This window comes from Megalops cyprinoides, chromosome 25 (genome assembly GCF_013368585.1).
Source record: "Megalops cyprinoides isolate fMegCyp1 chromosome 25, fMegCyp1.pri, whole genome shotgun sequence".
NCBI lineage: Eukaryota > Metazoa > Chordata > Actinopteri > Elopiformes > Megalopidae > Megalops > Megalops cyprinoides.
In genome coordinates this window covers 18,157,583-18,174,451 of record NC_050607.1, presented here as the reverse complement: position 1 = coordinate 18,174,451, position 16,869 = coordinate 18,157,583, and the positions used below count along the sequence as shown (strand labels likewise).

The window sequence follows — 16,869 nt, the reverse complement described above, 5'->3', positions numbered from 1 at the left end:
GGCTTTTCTAAATACACAATGGACAATGCAGAGTGTGTGTGACGCCTATTAACAGCTGTGCAACCACACACCGTGGAAACACCATAAAACCAAGGATCCGCAGCACCAGGGATCTGCGCAGCTCCTCCTACTGTGTGGCCCTGTGCTAATACCGTGAACCAAACGTGTCGACTTTTTTGGTTTTTAAATGCAAACAAACCTAATACTCCCATATACAAAAATCAGACAGCGTAGCGCTGTGTGTCTGTGGAAAAGCCTGGCCTGCATCTGCAAAAAGCGATGGGGGAACGCTCAGCTCGGGGGTGGAGAGTCAGAGCACTGACAGAAATCCAAAGCAAACCAAAGAAGCGCTCACTGGCAAGAGCAACACAGCCATGGAAAACAGGCTGAGGATGTCTGTGAGCATCACAGCTCAAGACTGTGGTGGATCAGTGAGACAATTACCCCCAAGGAAAGTGATTGGTTGGATTCACCAATCACTTAAAATCATCATAATTCTTAATTAAGGAACGAAATTGCCAAGTCTCCTTATTAGCCTTACAATGTAACATTGGTTTGATGTGTGATTGCTATGTACGACTAGCATGTTACTTTTGGTTCATTTTCAGTTACTGTACAGACAATTGTCACATTAATTCTACCTATATTTAACAATGATACTGAACAATAATATTACTATATAAATAATATTTTCATGTCAAATGATAATTGTAAAGTGAAAAAGGACAGACGTCAGTAATGTCTGATCTAGAAAGAGCTATTCTAGTTTCACAGTACAGCAGTGGTCCAGGAAGAGAAATCGCTGAAATTGAAGATTTCACATCGTATTAATGCTAAGAACAGTAGAACATAATAGAATTATGATTCAGCTTTACCGTTGATCCAATAATGCTCGGATATGTCCGTCCTGATAAAATGCTGATCGTGCGGGGGTCCCAGGGAGCGGGTGAAGGTCGTGTCCTTGCCGAGGAAGTCGGACGCTGTCCCAGCGTACAGGTATTGGTCTGTAAACAAAAAGGACGAAAAAAGCCACCCCAGCTGATTTGTCAGTTAGCCTTGACAATCGAACACAGTCAACAAACACTTCAGAGCATGTTAACAGCGCTTCAAAACAGACCACAACAGAGACGGCCCTCTGGCCCATCCTGCAACTTGCTGTCAGAATCCGGGGCCTTGTTGGTGGATCCCGATGTTTATCCTCTTGTTATTCAGTTAAGATTAAATAAACACTGTTCCTGCCAGTGCGGCTGTCGCCATGGCGACTTCCTTGAGAAACACGAAGGCCGCGACGAGGCACCGTTGCATCACAGACGGAGGAGTTCATCCAAACCCTCAGACCAAACAAGCGATCAGCCCGGCGCTGCAGGGGAAAAAGGGAAGCTAAACACCAGGTCACATGCATCTCGCTCTGAACTTTTGCACCACGTCCGCTGCCATTCAAATCAGACACAGGTCAAACAGGATGATCAGAACCTGCTGTGGACTCCGCCCTGCTGCCTTTGCATGTGGTCTGAGATGGAGTCCGACCCGTAACCTTCCCAGTCTCACACAACCGCTGTCTGGTGTGAGACACGATTGGCCCATTGGGCGACAGGTCCCTAACAACAGGGAGCTGAACAAGTTCTTGTCATAGCACGGATGGGTCATTTGGAGCCCTTTTTAGCTCTATGTGTCACTGAACCACTGTTGAATCTGGGGCTAAGGCAGGGGTGTCCAAACCTCTCCTGGAGGGCCACTTGTCCTGCATGTTTTAGATCTCTCCCTGCTCCAACACAGCTGATTCAAATGATCAACTCGTTATGAACTCCTGAAGCTGCTGAATAACAAACTGATCATTTGAATCAGCTGTGTTGGAGCAGGAAGAGATCTAAAACATGCAGTACAAGTGGCCCTCTAGGAGAGGTTTGGACACCCCTGGGCTAAAGGATTGACTCTAGCTTCCTTAGCACACTAATGAGTATGAACAGCTGCCGGTAGTGGTTAAGGTGCTCTCTTAGAGCGCAAGCTGAGCTCTACTGCCCAAGTTCAATCCTATCTTTGCTGTGTCGGGGTTAAGGATTGGTAGGTCAGCAGGGGTTGCTTGCTTGCAGGTTGCTCAGTTGACATCAGTGAAGGCATGCCCATCCTCCAACAGGTGCCCAGTTCACTGCTGTAGTGTTGGGTGATTTGCAATGTGGATGGCATGCAAGTGTATGGGACAGTTGCATTCGCTACACACGGGCACTCCTGAATAAGTGCAGTGGTTGTCGTGGTAAGAGGAGCCTAGTATATCCAATCAGTGATTCAAAAACAGGGCTGCATGAAGTGGAAAACACATTAAGAAAAAACTAAGAAGAGAAAGAACAGGTGCCAAGGACAGCCCAGCACTCTGTCTCTCACTCCTCATAGGAGCTTCACAGCAGGCATGACCATACAGAAAGTGGAGCTACACCCACACTGGGCTATACCCACACTCTGGCACTGGTATCTGCGTGTGGGCAAGTGAGTGCATTCGGCCACCAGGGCCACAGATCACACTGGGTCTGACTGCTGTGCCACCATGCACAAAAGCCATGCCTGCCCCATTATGAGCCGTGGCAGTGCGAGATTTATGGCCGTGTAGTGTCACTCAGGTCCATAAATCCACTCCATACGCAGGTCCACACAGATCCCTCGGAGTACAGGAACAGCGGTGTGATGGATAGACCAGGAGAGATTAGGACGATTATGTCCTCCCCATTCGACGAAGAGGCCGTAATTTCTCCTCATCCGCTGTCCTTCCAATATCTCTCTGGGCAACCAGGTTTAAATCCCAGAGGGCGCTGGGCACGCCATAGGGCTTCCCTTCTCTTTGTCTTTACTGGCCAAACTCAGGGATCAAATGTTCTCTGAAGGATTACCTCTGTTCACTATTAATTTTCTCTCTCCATATTACGGGATTAAGGATGACGGGCTTCACATAAACGCAGATCCTGACCACGAAGAGTGGGCGGAAGGATATCAATCACGGAGGGCGCGATAACGCCAGGACTGGCCGCCTGTGGGGATTAGGAGCGAGTGGCGGAGGGATTTCTCTCACCTGTTAAGACCGAGGCGAAGGGCTGCCGGGGATCAAAGGGGCACTTGAGCCTCCCGGACTCCACGCTGTTGGTGTGGAGGAGGAATGTGGCTTCCTGGGGGGCGGGAGAGGGGAGCTTAAGATGTGATTTTTGCGTTAAACATCTGCCCTTGCATAGCGCACAAGGTGTTTTAAACATCGCACCGGTGAGCTGTCTTGATTTTACATTCCCACACTCACTGTGAGCGATGGACAGATTAACGTGTGTGGTACCGGCGGCTTTGAGACTGGCTGTCTGATTTTGATTTTTATTTTACCTGTAGCATTGCAATGATTCTGTATATTGTAGTCTATTTGGCTTCTGTTGTCTAGTCAGATTGCAGATGTTAACTTGGGGTAGGGCTTGAATGGTGTTATGCTCACACTCACTGGTCTGGGAGTGTTTTTAGCCTGGTTGCTCATTCAACTTGAATGGATATACTTACGTTATACTGTTCTGGAAGTCACTCTGGATAAGAGCATTTGCAAAATGCATGTAATGTAATGTAATGTAATGATTACGAATGTAAGCACAATTTGCACAATTTCCCCCCACCTCTCCTCGTCCTCCGACCTCCACAAAGGCACACAGGGGGTGGTAGGCCCCCGTCCCGCAGGCGTACACATGAGTCCTGTTGTAGTTGTGGAGAACCCGGATGAAATTGGCACACTCCGTCTGTAGGGGGCGACAGTTAGGCGTCTGACTGCCTCAGGAAAAGGAGGAGAGATCCGAGCATGATACAGTCTCGTCTCCGACAGCAGAAATAACGCTGTTTCGGTCAACAAGCCTGATAGTATGGGCTGGATGAGCGCACAGAAAACAGACACCTCAGAGTGTTCTGTGAAAAACCGCCAGTACTTTACCTTTCAATTATGACACTATCTCAAGACAAATACATTTTCAATTTTCACTGCCTTTGAAAAAAACAGATGAAGGAGGCTGGATGTACAGCTTCAGGCACAAATCACCTAACTTGTATCAAACCCCCCCCCCCCCCCCTCCACAGGATGAGAGCAGCCCCTCTTATCAGACTTACCTGTGCGTTTTTGCCAGCGAGTTTGCACATCTCCACTCTCTCCTTGGGGGCAGGCCAGCTAATCTGTTAGGAGACACATCAACGCAAGTTTTCATCAGCAGGAAGAGCTTCACAGGCTAAGCCCCCCATCTCCTTATCTATGGGACAGACATCACCTCAGCACAGAGTGCACCACGTCTTAATAAAAACACAGCATTGTCATTTACAGGCAAACAGCGGCAGGCACTGAATGTTGACTGGAACAATGTAGTATTGTATATCAACAGCCTCTCTTCCCCACAGATCTTTTGTAAAAGTCTCCAAATTTCCACTTAAAGTCTGGAAAGTGGCGGAAAGATGTTGCAACATGAACAAAAGCCACCCAGTGAACTCGCACATGAAATGATGTGCGTGACTGAAGTCTTTAGAGTGTAATTTGGACCGTAATTGGAACACGTTTCCTGTGAAAGTCCCCGCTTGGCAGAGGGGAGGGTGTTTCCCTCTCTGCTGTGTGTGCAAATATTTTTTACGAAAAGCTGAGCTGGTTAACATGCAGACCCCTGACCCTCGCCGTGGAAACCAGTCGCCGTGGGTAACGTGGGCTCGCGGGCTCCGTGTAAGAGCGCCATGTAGCCGCACGTGCTCATGCTCTCTCGGGAGAGAGAGCACAGAGCCAAATGGCCCCGACAGGTCCTGAGTCAGTCCAGTTTAGCCCTCTGGTGAGTAATTCCCAGCCCCCAGGCCACGGGAGGCTGTGCTGGGGTCAATGCCCGCACGAAGACCTCTGCTATGAATGGTGTAAGCCCTTGGGAGAGCAAGGCTCAATCACATGACTTAGCACACTGTCTGTGCTCAGTGTTAACCTGGCATATCTGTTCTACAAAAAGAGTAGTTCATATTCTTATAATGCATGCCGTCACAAATGGGTCTAATTCAACCTGCTCAGACCCAATTATCTTTGGGAATCTATCTGTGCTAGATTAACAGAGTCAGTCTAACAAGATTCCACACTCTAACAGCCCAGACCACCACTGTTGGCATAAATTAAGTCATTTGGGGCTAAAGGAGGACAGGTCACTGTCTGTGACAATATCACCCACCCAGAAGTCACCATCTGCTCCAACTTCCAGGAATGAAGGACACGCTTTCTGTGACAATATCACTCACCCAGAAATCATCATCTGCCCCACGTTCCGGGAATGAAGGACACGCTTAAGGCTTTTATGGCTATTTCCTTTGTCAGTTACAGACAGAGACACTGACATCTATCCCCATCATACTGCAGGCAGTCAGTGCAAGGCAGGTCTTAAGAAACAGGAAATGGACAGCATCCCTTTTTGCGCCTTCTTTTCAACAAACAGCGCTGTCTGTGTGGGAACACAGTGTCAGTGTGGGAAACAGAGGAGGCCCGGCTTTATCTGAGTTTATTGGATTAATACCGGGATTAGGGTCCTCTCTGAACCGCTAGGTCCGTAATCTGGTGAGATACACAGAGCAATAAAATGTCCCGTCTGAGCTGTGTGTGTTACTTAGCGGTCTTTCCTCAGAACTTCTTAAGAATGGATGAGTAAAACTCACCTTCACCTCTTGTGAATGTATCGTTTCTTTAGAAACATGCCTTGGAAAGTCATATCTTATCATATTGGTTCAAAGGAAAGAGGACCAGTGTGTCATAACTCGCACGCTGAGGTGACCTTAAGTAATTTGATACGGATAATGTGCGGTTTATTCCGAGGTCAATGGGAGCTATTCAACGGCACTGCGCTCATTGTATCTGCCGCCAGCGGTACTGCCGCGCCAGCATTCGGTCATGTTTTTACATGGGAACGTTTTCCGCAAAGTTGGAAGACACCGTGCTGACCGCCGGGGAGAAGCATCGCTCAAAACTCAGCGCATTCCTTTACGGCTAACCTCATACTCCAAAGACAGGCTTTTAACTTGGATTGAACCCGCACGGTTGACATTCAATTGGATTCCCTTTCTTAAGATATAATTACATCAGTCTGGGTGCAGGGGTGGAATTCATCATAACGCGTGTTTTGCGCACATTCCAGGGCAAGTGCTGTACCGAAAACAACCCAGCACAACGCACGCTGAGCCCAAATTTGGGGCAGAAACGCAAGCTAGTTGGAGCAAAAAACTGACAAGGTTGAATAAAGAATGTTACTCTCCCACCCACTCCCAAATGCTCTCTGGAAGAAACAATGCCAGACTGCCAGAGGCCAGCTCAGTTCTCAGCATTAACCTGGTCCAACTGAAGGATGCTGTATATCTGAATCAAATCTAATGGAAGGTAATTGATTTCTTGATGATGAAAGGGAATGACGGTATCTCTTTCAATGGGATTGATGTCAGAGTGCACAGTGCTTTTCTGGAGATTGTGTTTGCTGCTGATTTCAAACAGTTTGAGATGACAATGTTTGGATGGAACTAGAGCACTGGGAAAAAAAAGAGAGAGAGAAAGAGGGAGGGACCAAGTGACAGACAGTGAGGGGGGAGAGACGGAGAGAGAGACAGAGAGGGAAAGAGAGAGAGAGAAAGAGAAAGAGAGGGGGAGAGAGAGACAGACAGACAGGGAGACAGAGTGAAAGAGAGATATCCATCTGAAGAGGAATTTAGAACAAAAGGTGACAGGAACTCAAAGGACAGGACAGACTCCAGGGAAACTGGCACATTTTCACCCCTTTGGAATTCTGTCTCCCATTGGCATGCAGGAAACACATTTCTCTAGGAAAAAAAACCCCTGGAGTTCCCAGCAGCCCAGACACTCAACAAAGCACATGGCAGCTCTACAATCGCCCTCTTTTAAAGCATAATAATAATAATAAGATACCATTAGCCCATTCCTGTGGTTTCCCTCTTTAAACCCTATATATCACAAACCCCGCTCTGGCCCGGGACAGGGTGCAAGCGTGTGGGGCTGCCGGGGTAACGGGTGTGTGGTTTGGGTGTGACGAGTGCGAGACTCTCTCATGTAGCGACGGCTGTGTTCCATGGTGCCAGTGAGGATTAAGTGGCCTACACAACGGTGCTGTGGAAATCTTTTTATGCAGTTGGGTGGGATTTACATGGAGAGAAATGCCACAGAGCGAGAGAAGAGAGAGAGAGAGAGAGAGAGGATGTGAGAGACAAAGAGAGGGGGATAAAGAGAGAAAGAGACAGAGGAAGTTAGAGACAGAGAGAGGGGGATACAGAAAGTGAGAGACAGACAGAGAGGGATGAAGAGAGAAGGAGAGGAAGTGAGAGAGGCTTAAGTGAAATTGTAAATTTATGTGAACATTCCTTTAGCAGTACTGCACATCTGTGTGGTCATGCCAGTAAAGCTTGTTTGAATTTGAATTTGAATTTGAACTACAGAGAGAGAGAGGGGGGATAAACGCTGAGAGAGAGAAGGGAAAAGGGACAGAGGAAGACAGGATGGAAAGAGTGACAAGACAGAAGGAAAGAGAGAGGGAGAGAGACAGGGGAATAGAGAAGAGAGGAAAAGAGCGCGAGGCCACCGTGTCCCACCGCCATGAGAGGAGAAACCACACATCATCTCCAGCTTCCAGGGCCTTCAATCATCTGAATGTGTACTTAGCATGTGGGGATGTGGTTGTCTACAGCACTCCGTTATTACAAGATATTGGCTCTGCATGTAGTTGGAAAGAAATGGCACATTAAATATTACATTATAAAAACTGTAGTCATTACACTTTTTACAATCTTGATGACTGAATGTATTGGAAAAGTGCTCAGACTGTACCTTAAATATACATATACCCAGTATGCTTCATATGGAGCACTTCAAGGACTTTGGCAAAGAAATGACCCAAATATTTACACAACTAGTTAAGCCATCCGAACTGTCCGCGTACTGTACACACAATATATTACACACTTGAGGTCTTTATTTATTTAGAGAGAGACTGGGCACGCTGCTGGTAGAGTTCGTATCTGCACTGAGTTGTTATCAGTGACTGGGAAGCTACGCTTTCACAACCTGATTAGAAGTTTAAACAAGGAGATAGAAATCAAATAAACACCCTTTCCTCTCCCTGAAATAGCCCGCAGCTGCGCAAATACGTTCGGTCTGCGGGGCCCGAAGCGGGGACCCCGTCCAACCCGGCAGCAGCTGAGTGTTAGGGGACACGTGGTGTCAGGCATCTGCAAATGGAGGTACGGAAATGGTTGTGATGGAGGTGACATGGTGTCTGATTCTGGAGGTGGAGCGTGGAGTGGTGTGTATGACTGAGGCATTGCGCTGTTGACATTTAGACTGCAGATATGCGTTGGAGCATATCTGCCTGCTTTGTGAGGTTTTCTCCCTTATTTCTAGTTAATGTTGCGTCCACTAGGCAGCACTTCATTTGATCTGGTGTATGTTCAACACTGTCTCTCACTCTCTGACTCACACACTCGCTGGCTCATTCACTCACGCTCACACTCACTGACACACTCACACTCACTGACACACTCACTGACTCACTCACTTACTCACTGACTCACGCGCTCACACTCTCTGACTCACTCATTTACTCACTCACTAACTGACACACTCACTGAATCACTCACACACTCACTCGCTAAGTTCATTCATTTCAGCACTCGATGGTGAAAGTTATCCCCCAAAGCAGTCGCGGCCCCTGAGCAGACTCTGTTTTTGCTCCGCTTTGCTGTCCTGCTGTGGAGGTCATTAGAGTCTGCAGGAGGCAGGAGTGCAGTACTCACATACACACACACACACACCTCAGGAGAGGGCGCGCGACCCCAGCAGAGTGTTGTTTCAGCTCGTTCTGAGCCAGGGGGTCGGAGGGGGCACAGGCTGATGGGTTGTGTTACCTGCAGACTGGGCCTGGAAGGGCGCCTGCTGGTGCCCGGCCAATGCGAAAGGAGGAATAGCGGAAACACTCTGTGGAAACTACAGCGTGACCCAGGGCTCTGCGGCAACTGGCCAATAACCTGCAGCACCGTTTGGCCCTATCGGTGACGCTCATACACACACACACACACACACACACCATTTTAACCTACAGCAAACGCCAGCCCCCGCTCAGTGAGCTGTGGTAAGATGCACACACACATGCGCACACACACACAGTCTCACAAATGCACATACACACACAAAGACATACACACACATATACACACACACTCTGTCACAAACGCAAATGAGCACATGCGCCCACACACACACACACGCACAGACACAGACACAGACACAGACACACATATGCACACACACACACACTCTCACAAACAGACATGCACAGGCACACACACACACACACATGCACACCAACAGACCCGCATACTTCTGCCTGCTGAGTCTGACAGTTCATGTCTAGGTTGTCTCAGGTGTGTCAGGACTGTTGAGACTTGACACGAGCCTGAGAATTCCTCTTTCAGTAATGACACTGTAGCCGTGTTTGCCATAGCTTTACGGAGGAAGACTCTCATACTCTCATACTCTCATTCAATCCTTTCCTTTATGAGCTCAGAAGCTGGTGGCTAAGATTCTCACTTATGTACAAGACTGCAGCATTAGACTCCTGCATGGACAGGTCGAGGGGGCATGGGGCAGTGTGCCAGCAGGTCTCGGGTCGTTCCCTACCTTCCTGGGGCTCCTGTTGAGGTGCTCCAGCTCCAGCAGGTAGATGTGGTCTCTGGTCCCCAGCAGCAGCCGGCCCCTCTCCTCATCCAGCAGCAGACTGCCTCCCTCCGCTGACCCCAGGAAGGGGATCACCGAGCCTGAGAGCCGCAGCTCTGTGGAGGAGCAGAGTTAGCACAGCCACATACACACACATACAGGTGTATACATGCTTCATATGAGAGCGTCAGAGACACTATGTATAGACACGTACAATGAGATGTATGCACATATACTTACAGTGTGTATGTATACATATAGACAGATATACACACCTTCATACAGAGACACAGAGGTACAAACACACAAACACAAACACACAGGTTGACAAGCATACACACACACACATGCAGCTTCCTGCACGAGGTCAAGGTCTATTTCTCTTTGAGGAACGGTGCAATAGTTTCACCAGGCCGGCTTTAACTGCTCAGCCCTGACGGCTCTTTAACAGACCTGCTCCCCAGGAATTCACTCCAAACCAACAAAGTGCACTCCTGTGAGGGCTTTCACTTTCTAAAGGAAAAAAGAAAATAAATGCACGGCTGCAAATAGTGTGATTATTTCAGGTGAGCTGGGAAGATAAACCCACCACCTTTAACCACAAAGTCTTCCTCCGACGGAATTAAAGACCCAACTGGTCTTTATAAATGCCATTCTTCATATGCGGGCGAGAGCAGATATTCCACTCTATAGTAAAGATTCATGTCTCACTTTACAAGCATTGCAAGCATGCGTGTAGGACGATGGAAATCTCCATCTGACACATGCAAAGCCATGCCCATTTTACAATACATGTAGATAATACTGTATATTAATGCAGGTCTTATCCTCTAATGACAGTGAGGATAATGGTGATGTCACTGATAACCATCTTACAAGTGTTACAGAGGCGGGAAACGTTGTCTCGCGGATGATGAGACGGGGGTCATCCGTCACACCGCCTTCATTAAAGTCATCAGGACCCCGCATTGCTCCCGGGCGCGTCTGTCAGGCGGGAGCTCAGATTATGGCATGATCAAAGTTCAAGCTCAGATACGGAGGAACCCAAAATATCTGCAGCAGATGGTTACCTTTATTTCACAGGGCTAATCCCCATCACAGGTAAATGACATCTCTGCTGGAGATAGCTGTCTTCTTAGTGCCTGAACCTCCCCTAGCTTACTGAAGCAATCTGGACTGATTTGGTTACATTACATTACATTATTGTCATCTAGCAGGCGCTCATAACCACTTACATAGGTTACGACTTTATTCATTTACACAGGTGGATATTTACTGAGGCAATTGTAGGTTAAATAACTTGCCCAAGGGTCCAACAGCAGTGCCCCAGCGGGGAATCGAACCATCCACCTTTTGGATACTAGCCCTGCTCCTTACCACTACACTACACTGCTGTTTAAGCACAGAGTCATCAGCATCCTGAATTATTCCTGATTAATTCCCTTTTTATCAAACCACCTGTTTGCATCTGGGGGGAAAACACATGCACAGCCAAAGCATACGAGCAGCAATTATTTTTTTAAACTGTGCGTACATTGTGTGCAAAAGGTAACCAATATGGTGAGTGAACAGTACCTATATAAGTCATATTTGAACACCTAGATTTAACAATAGCAACACATGGTTACAGTTTTGTTTTTTGGACAAACATAAATCACATATGTAACATATATTATTTTGCTTCTAGCCCTTGGGACTTCAAAACCTCCCACAACATTTCTGCAGAAAAATAGAAGCAGCCTGTTTTTGATTTGAGCAGGTGTTTTCTTCCTTCGTTCATTTGTCCGGCAGAAAGGGAGAGGCAGGGTGCGCTAAGGAACAGCCCTGACATTATAAACCTTTTAGCAGCCATGACCTGCTCAGGGACCCCCCTGTGGGTTTTCTACAGCACTGCAAGCAAAGAGTCTTCCGTACTATCCACCAGGACACATCCAGAAAGGAAGTAAGGGGAGCTGGAGGGCCTGAAACCTCGATTAGGCCCAGGTTCGAGGGGATAACCGGGTTATTTCGAACAAATATTTGCACATCGACTCTCCCCCACCCCTAATTAAACCACTGACAACTTGGCACACTGTCTACAATCTGTTCTATAAACATGCTGAGAAAAAACTTACAGAATGAAAGACTCAGCAGGTTTGGTTGACAGGTTATTTAAAGGGCTCCCGATTTTCGACTCGATTTTCATTTTCAACTCAATATCCCCTGATTAATGCTGGCATTGAAGACACACTCTTTCTACTTATTTGTACAAGATAACGTGTCAAACTGTTGCTGATCTTACTCACAGCCTTAAGCCAACTGACCGGGCGCAGTCATGTCGGAAGTTGCGTTCTGAATTTCCACTGTAACACAGTCACTTTTTCCCCAAAGCTGCTCTGTTCTCAGAAGTATTATTGGGATTGACGTTAATATATGCGACAAATACTCTGATACAGATGTTCGACTCTGAGCAATGTTTGAACAGCGCGGCACTGTGAGGGAGGAACAAACTCCCAGAGCTACCAAACACGCTTGTGCACAGAATTCCAGACTGGATTAACATTTCAAAAAATGTCAGTCACAGAGCTATTTCGACATGTTAAAGCGTGGAAAAAAAAAATTATGCAAATGTGACTTGGCTGGACCTTTGTTTATGAGTTTTCTGATTCTGATTTCTGATCAGCTAACAGGCATCTTGAGTGGGTCTACAAGATAACAAAATTCAGGGATTGTGTCTGAAGACATAACCAGGCATTGAAAAATCTGTCTTGGAAGTACCCATGACATAGTGTGTGCCTGGTATGTCTGTCCTCATATTTCACCTGAGGCTGATTGCGAAACATTTATTGACTTTTTTTTTGACATTTATTAGTTTTTTGTTGTTTTTTTTGGGGTTTTTTTTTCAGACAACCTAAAATAGATTCCAAGCAACAGTTTGACATGCAAAAATTCCAACGATTAGATAGTAGTAGAGCTGACATACTGATATAAAGTACTAGTCAAAAGTTTGGACACACCTGATTAAGATAACGGGAAACATGCTTTCAAAGACATTTTGATCTAAAGACTTATGCATAAATGCTGGAAATTTGTTTCTTAGACAAATATAAACAGTGAAGTTGATGCCTATCTGTGAATTTCTTTCCAAAAAATCTTTAATTTAAAAAACATATATTTTTGGCTGCTTTGAAAATTCTAAAGTATATGATTTTAGATATAAGTTTTGATTTGTTTATACTTTTTACTTTGTTTATATTTTTGGGTCGATGCATAGTCCGATTTGTTTTATTTTATAGTTTTGATGGCTTTACTATTATTCTAAAATGTGGAAAATAGTAAAAATAAAGAAAGAAAAGTGTGTCCAAACATTTGACAGGTGCTGTATTTTGCACAGAACTGTGAGCAATGTCTTTTCTTCTGTGGTCTGTTGGTGACATTGTCAAGGCACATTTGTATGATCTGTCACATCACTATTATGAACCAATGCTGGATTCCATGACAGAATGTAACAGGGATGTAACGATATACAGTATATATGTATATATATAATGTCTCGATATCGTTGTGTGACTGTGACGAAATCTACCAGGATATTACATGGTTATTTCGCTAGTATAGCTGCGTTCTACTATCTCTCCTTGTCGAAAATTGTATTGTTTTTGTTTTGCAATTGTGCCAGGGGAGGTTTGTTCCTTAGGACGGTCAGGCGACGCACCACCAAAGGGGGAAAGGGAGGGAATTTTTCTATCACATTCTACCACAGTGTTACGCTAAATGTGACTGTTCTAGACAGTTTGTCCTGCCTCTGAATATCATAGTCCAATCAGCGTCAAATTGTGTTCCGTGGAGTACCCCTTTCGGGCGATTTCAGTCCGGTTGAAAATCACCCATTATTGCTCTAATAGGCTCTCATGTTAAGGCACGAACTGCAGGCACTGCAATGCAATCTGTATGGGTTCCAGGTGGGCTTGCACTAACGTGCTTTCATCATACGTAACCTGGTGTAGGGCATGCCGGGGCAGCCAGTGATCTTGTCACATTCAAGGTCAGGATAGGTCAATGATAAATTGGCAACTCCTGTGATAGGTGTTCAAGTATGCCGTATCAGTTTTATAAGTCACTCTCAACAAAAACATCTGCCAAAGAGGTGGATGTGTGCTTGCGTAAATATCTACGCTAAACGCTAACGTTAACGCTAACTTTTATAAACCGCAGACATCTTCAAAACGATGGATGTGGACACGAGGTCCACTGAACTCACTTTAATATATGCAATAGTCTTCTACTTTCTCAGAGAGGGCAGGACTTAATGGGTCTGAGACAATGAGACCCACAGTTGGCTTTAATATCCAGTTCCATGGCTGACCATTGAAACACCACCAATTATGCTCAATGGAACAGATGCCATACAGAAAAGAACTCCCATTCACTCTGGCCCACATAGACGGAAGGATTTCATTGCAAATGCAAGATTCCCCAGTTTAATTACCAGTTCGGAGGGGCAGATATCCTTTCAAAGTCCCTGTTAAGCTTTGGACTTTCTGTACACAAAAGAGGAATACGAGGATGACCCAGAGTATGGTAATAAAACGAGACCATTACAATGTTCAACGTCGTCTTTGTTTCTGACCGGTTTTAACTGGCTCAGAAAGATGGGCCACGTTAATGTTGCTGGTCGCATGTACTGTAAGCAGCGCAACCCTGTCTCTGACACAATCCTCCTGTCTTGATATAAAAGCCTATCGAGGATTAGGGTTGTGATGTTTTGTTTTTTTTTTTTTTTCCTGTTTATATGTTGATTGTAAAGACAGTGGCCCAAGCACTTCTGGATCTTGTCTACAAAGACTGAAATACTGAATCTTTTTATCATCTGCGCGTGATTAAAGCTAAAGAGAACCATAAACAAAGACTAATAGCACTCAGAAGTCATGCAATAAAATCATTGTTGAGCTGTAATGAAAAGTCGCACTGCCTTTTATAGTTAAACGGGCAAAAGAGAGACAGGAATACAAGCACTTGTGAGTTTCATTTGGGAAGTCCATCTGCATCCACATATTGCAAGGCTTACTTTTTAAATAGCAGCTGCAACATCAGAGAGAGCGAAATCACTGATCATCTTTGATAGAAAGCTTTTGAAGTGTTTCAGGGCTGCTCCCTTCAGAAACTAAAGAAGAAAATAGCAAGATGGGTCAGCATAAAATACGGGAGACTCCCACAAACCTAGTCTTGATATATTTTTTTCATGGCATGAAGAAATTAGAGGGGACAGGTGTTTGTTTGACTTTTAATAGCCATCAAACTCCTATCGCACTTTCTGGCCCTGAATCTGTTGCTGTGAAGGCCACTTTGAGAGAGAAACTACACTCCCCTCTAAGATTTATTGACAAATATTTTCTACATTACTCTCTTGTACTGTACTTCTCAGGGTCATGTGGTTCCCTGGGATGTCGGTGGGGTAACCAGCCTGAATCCCCTCTGAGGTAGAGGCACATTGGAACTCATCAGGCCGCACTTCTGGGTCCTGGTGTCTCATTTTCAACATGTCCGCTGACACATGACGGATAGAAGGATGAAGAAGTTAAGACAGATTTTACACTGAGCGAAGTCCGCCTTGGAAGACCAGCAAAGGTCAAGCTTTGAAAGCTGAGGGTACTGGTCCACAGGTCTGGGATACCGCTGCTGGAAACAGCTCAGGACCAGGCAGTAATCTGAGCAGAAGCTGTCCCTTCTGACTCTACAGTTTCAATCACCGTTAAAGCAGAAGCTTTAGCAGCACGGGAACTTCTCCGCATGCCCGCACACTCAGTGATGGAAGGGGCCAGATTTGTTTTCCACTCTCTCCCAGTGCCAATCAACTCCTTTCCCTGTTTTGTTTGAGAAGCAACAGCTGAATCACCCATGCTAACTCACACAGTAGAAGGGTGTTTAGCCCAATGCTCCGATTCTCCCTTTTCCAAATGACAGAAACAGACAACTTTTAAGTTGTGACCTCTCATAAAGTCAACTCAATACTAAATATCAAATATTCCGTTTTGAAATGCGACCTGTTAGGTCCTGCTCCTGTAGGTGGGCGAGAGCACACACATGTTCAAGCCAGGCATCCTAGGATAATGAATCCATCTGAAACTAAGTAGTGCGAGTTTGCCCATATATAACAAGATGCAATGCTTAGCTGAATGTTGAGGGCCTCTAACGGGTCCCTCTTTGACCTGGGCATTTTGCTGAGCCATGACTTTGCAGCGTTAATGGCTTCGCTCAACACATAAACAGCCCGCGTTTGGCTCACGAGAGCTCCAAAAGTGCATCATCACGATGGCAAGCAAGCCTCACCGCGGGGCGGGCTACTGTAAACATAACAAATCACGGGAGGGACCCCCAACGCCGGCTCTAATCGACTTTCCCGAGAAAGAGCCGTCCCTTCTGGGACGCACTGTTTTTCCCCTCCTGTCGCCGCGGACATCAATAACGCGGAATGTTGCCGCGGCGACGCGTGGCAGAGAGATTTACTTGGCCACAGAGGACGCTGTCAGGAAGGAGTTACTGTTGCCAAACAGCGCATTAAGGATGACTGAGCGGCCCCTCACTCAAACTTTACTACCTGCCGACTGCATCTGTCACCGTCACGCTCACCAGTGACCAGAGGGGGACCTTCTCTTGTCTGCCTTGCGTTCCCTCAGCTTTGTGGCCTGGAGTTTGTTTTGTTTCGTGTGCTGCAAATAACCCGGATGATCGATGCGCTCTCTACATCTCCCCTGCAAGAGCTGCTTGACTGAAAAGATACTGAAAGAATGGCTGACCGCTCATTTTGAAGGGCCCATTTGTAGCCATGGCTCCATTCACGGTCGGTAGCCTGAACTGGCACCACAAAAAGGAACACTTGATGCCGGTTTGGCTCTAGACATTAAACAGGATATTTAGCCATCAGGCAGACTTGATAGAAATCAAACCGCAAGCCCTTGGACTGAACAGAAAAGACCGCCTTAGCCGCCGATAATCCACTTGTGTGATTTTCAGCGTCTCCCAGACACACGAGATACCCCCGCACGCCCTCCGCTCATAAATCACTGCGGCCTGAGTGAGTGTGGCGGAGGTGTGAGGCCTGTGTTAATCCAGGCTCCCTTAGGCATCTCTGCTACACACACCACGCAACACAGCTTCTATTAAATCCA

At 46.4% G+C, this 16,869-nt stretch overlaps 1 protein-coding gene across 1 annotated transcript in view; it reads right to left on the bottom strand.

The window, feature by feature from the left end:
• The window catches only part of LOC118771736 (semaphorin-3D-like), a 33,656-nt gene extending 18,414 nt beyond the window's left edge, over positions 1–15,242 (bottom strand). Inside the window, exons 1-6 of the mRNA XM_036519742.1 lie at positions 15,119–15,242; positions 9,686–9,837; positions 4,114–4,176; positions 3,633–3,752; positions 3,059–3,152; positions 876–1,004 (exon numbers count right to left, since the gene is read on the bottom strand). Coding sequence (XP_036375635.1) covers positions 876–1,004; positions 3,059–3,152; positions 3,633–3,752; positions 4,114–4,176; positions 9,686–9,837; positions 15,119–15,242 — 682 coding nt within the window. The remainder of the gene's footprint in view (positions 1–875; positions 1,005–3,058; positions 3,153–3,632; positions 3,753–4,113; positions 4,177–9,685; positions 9,838–15,118) is intronic.
• Between the last annotated feature and the right edge of the window lie 1,627 nt (positions 15,243–16,869).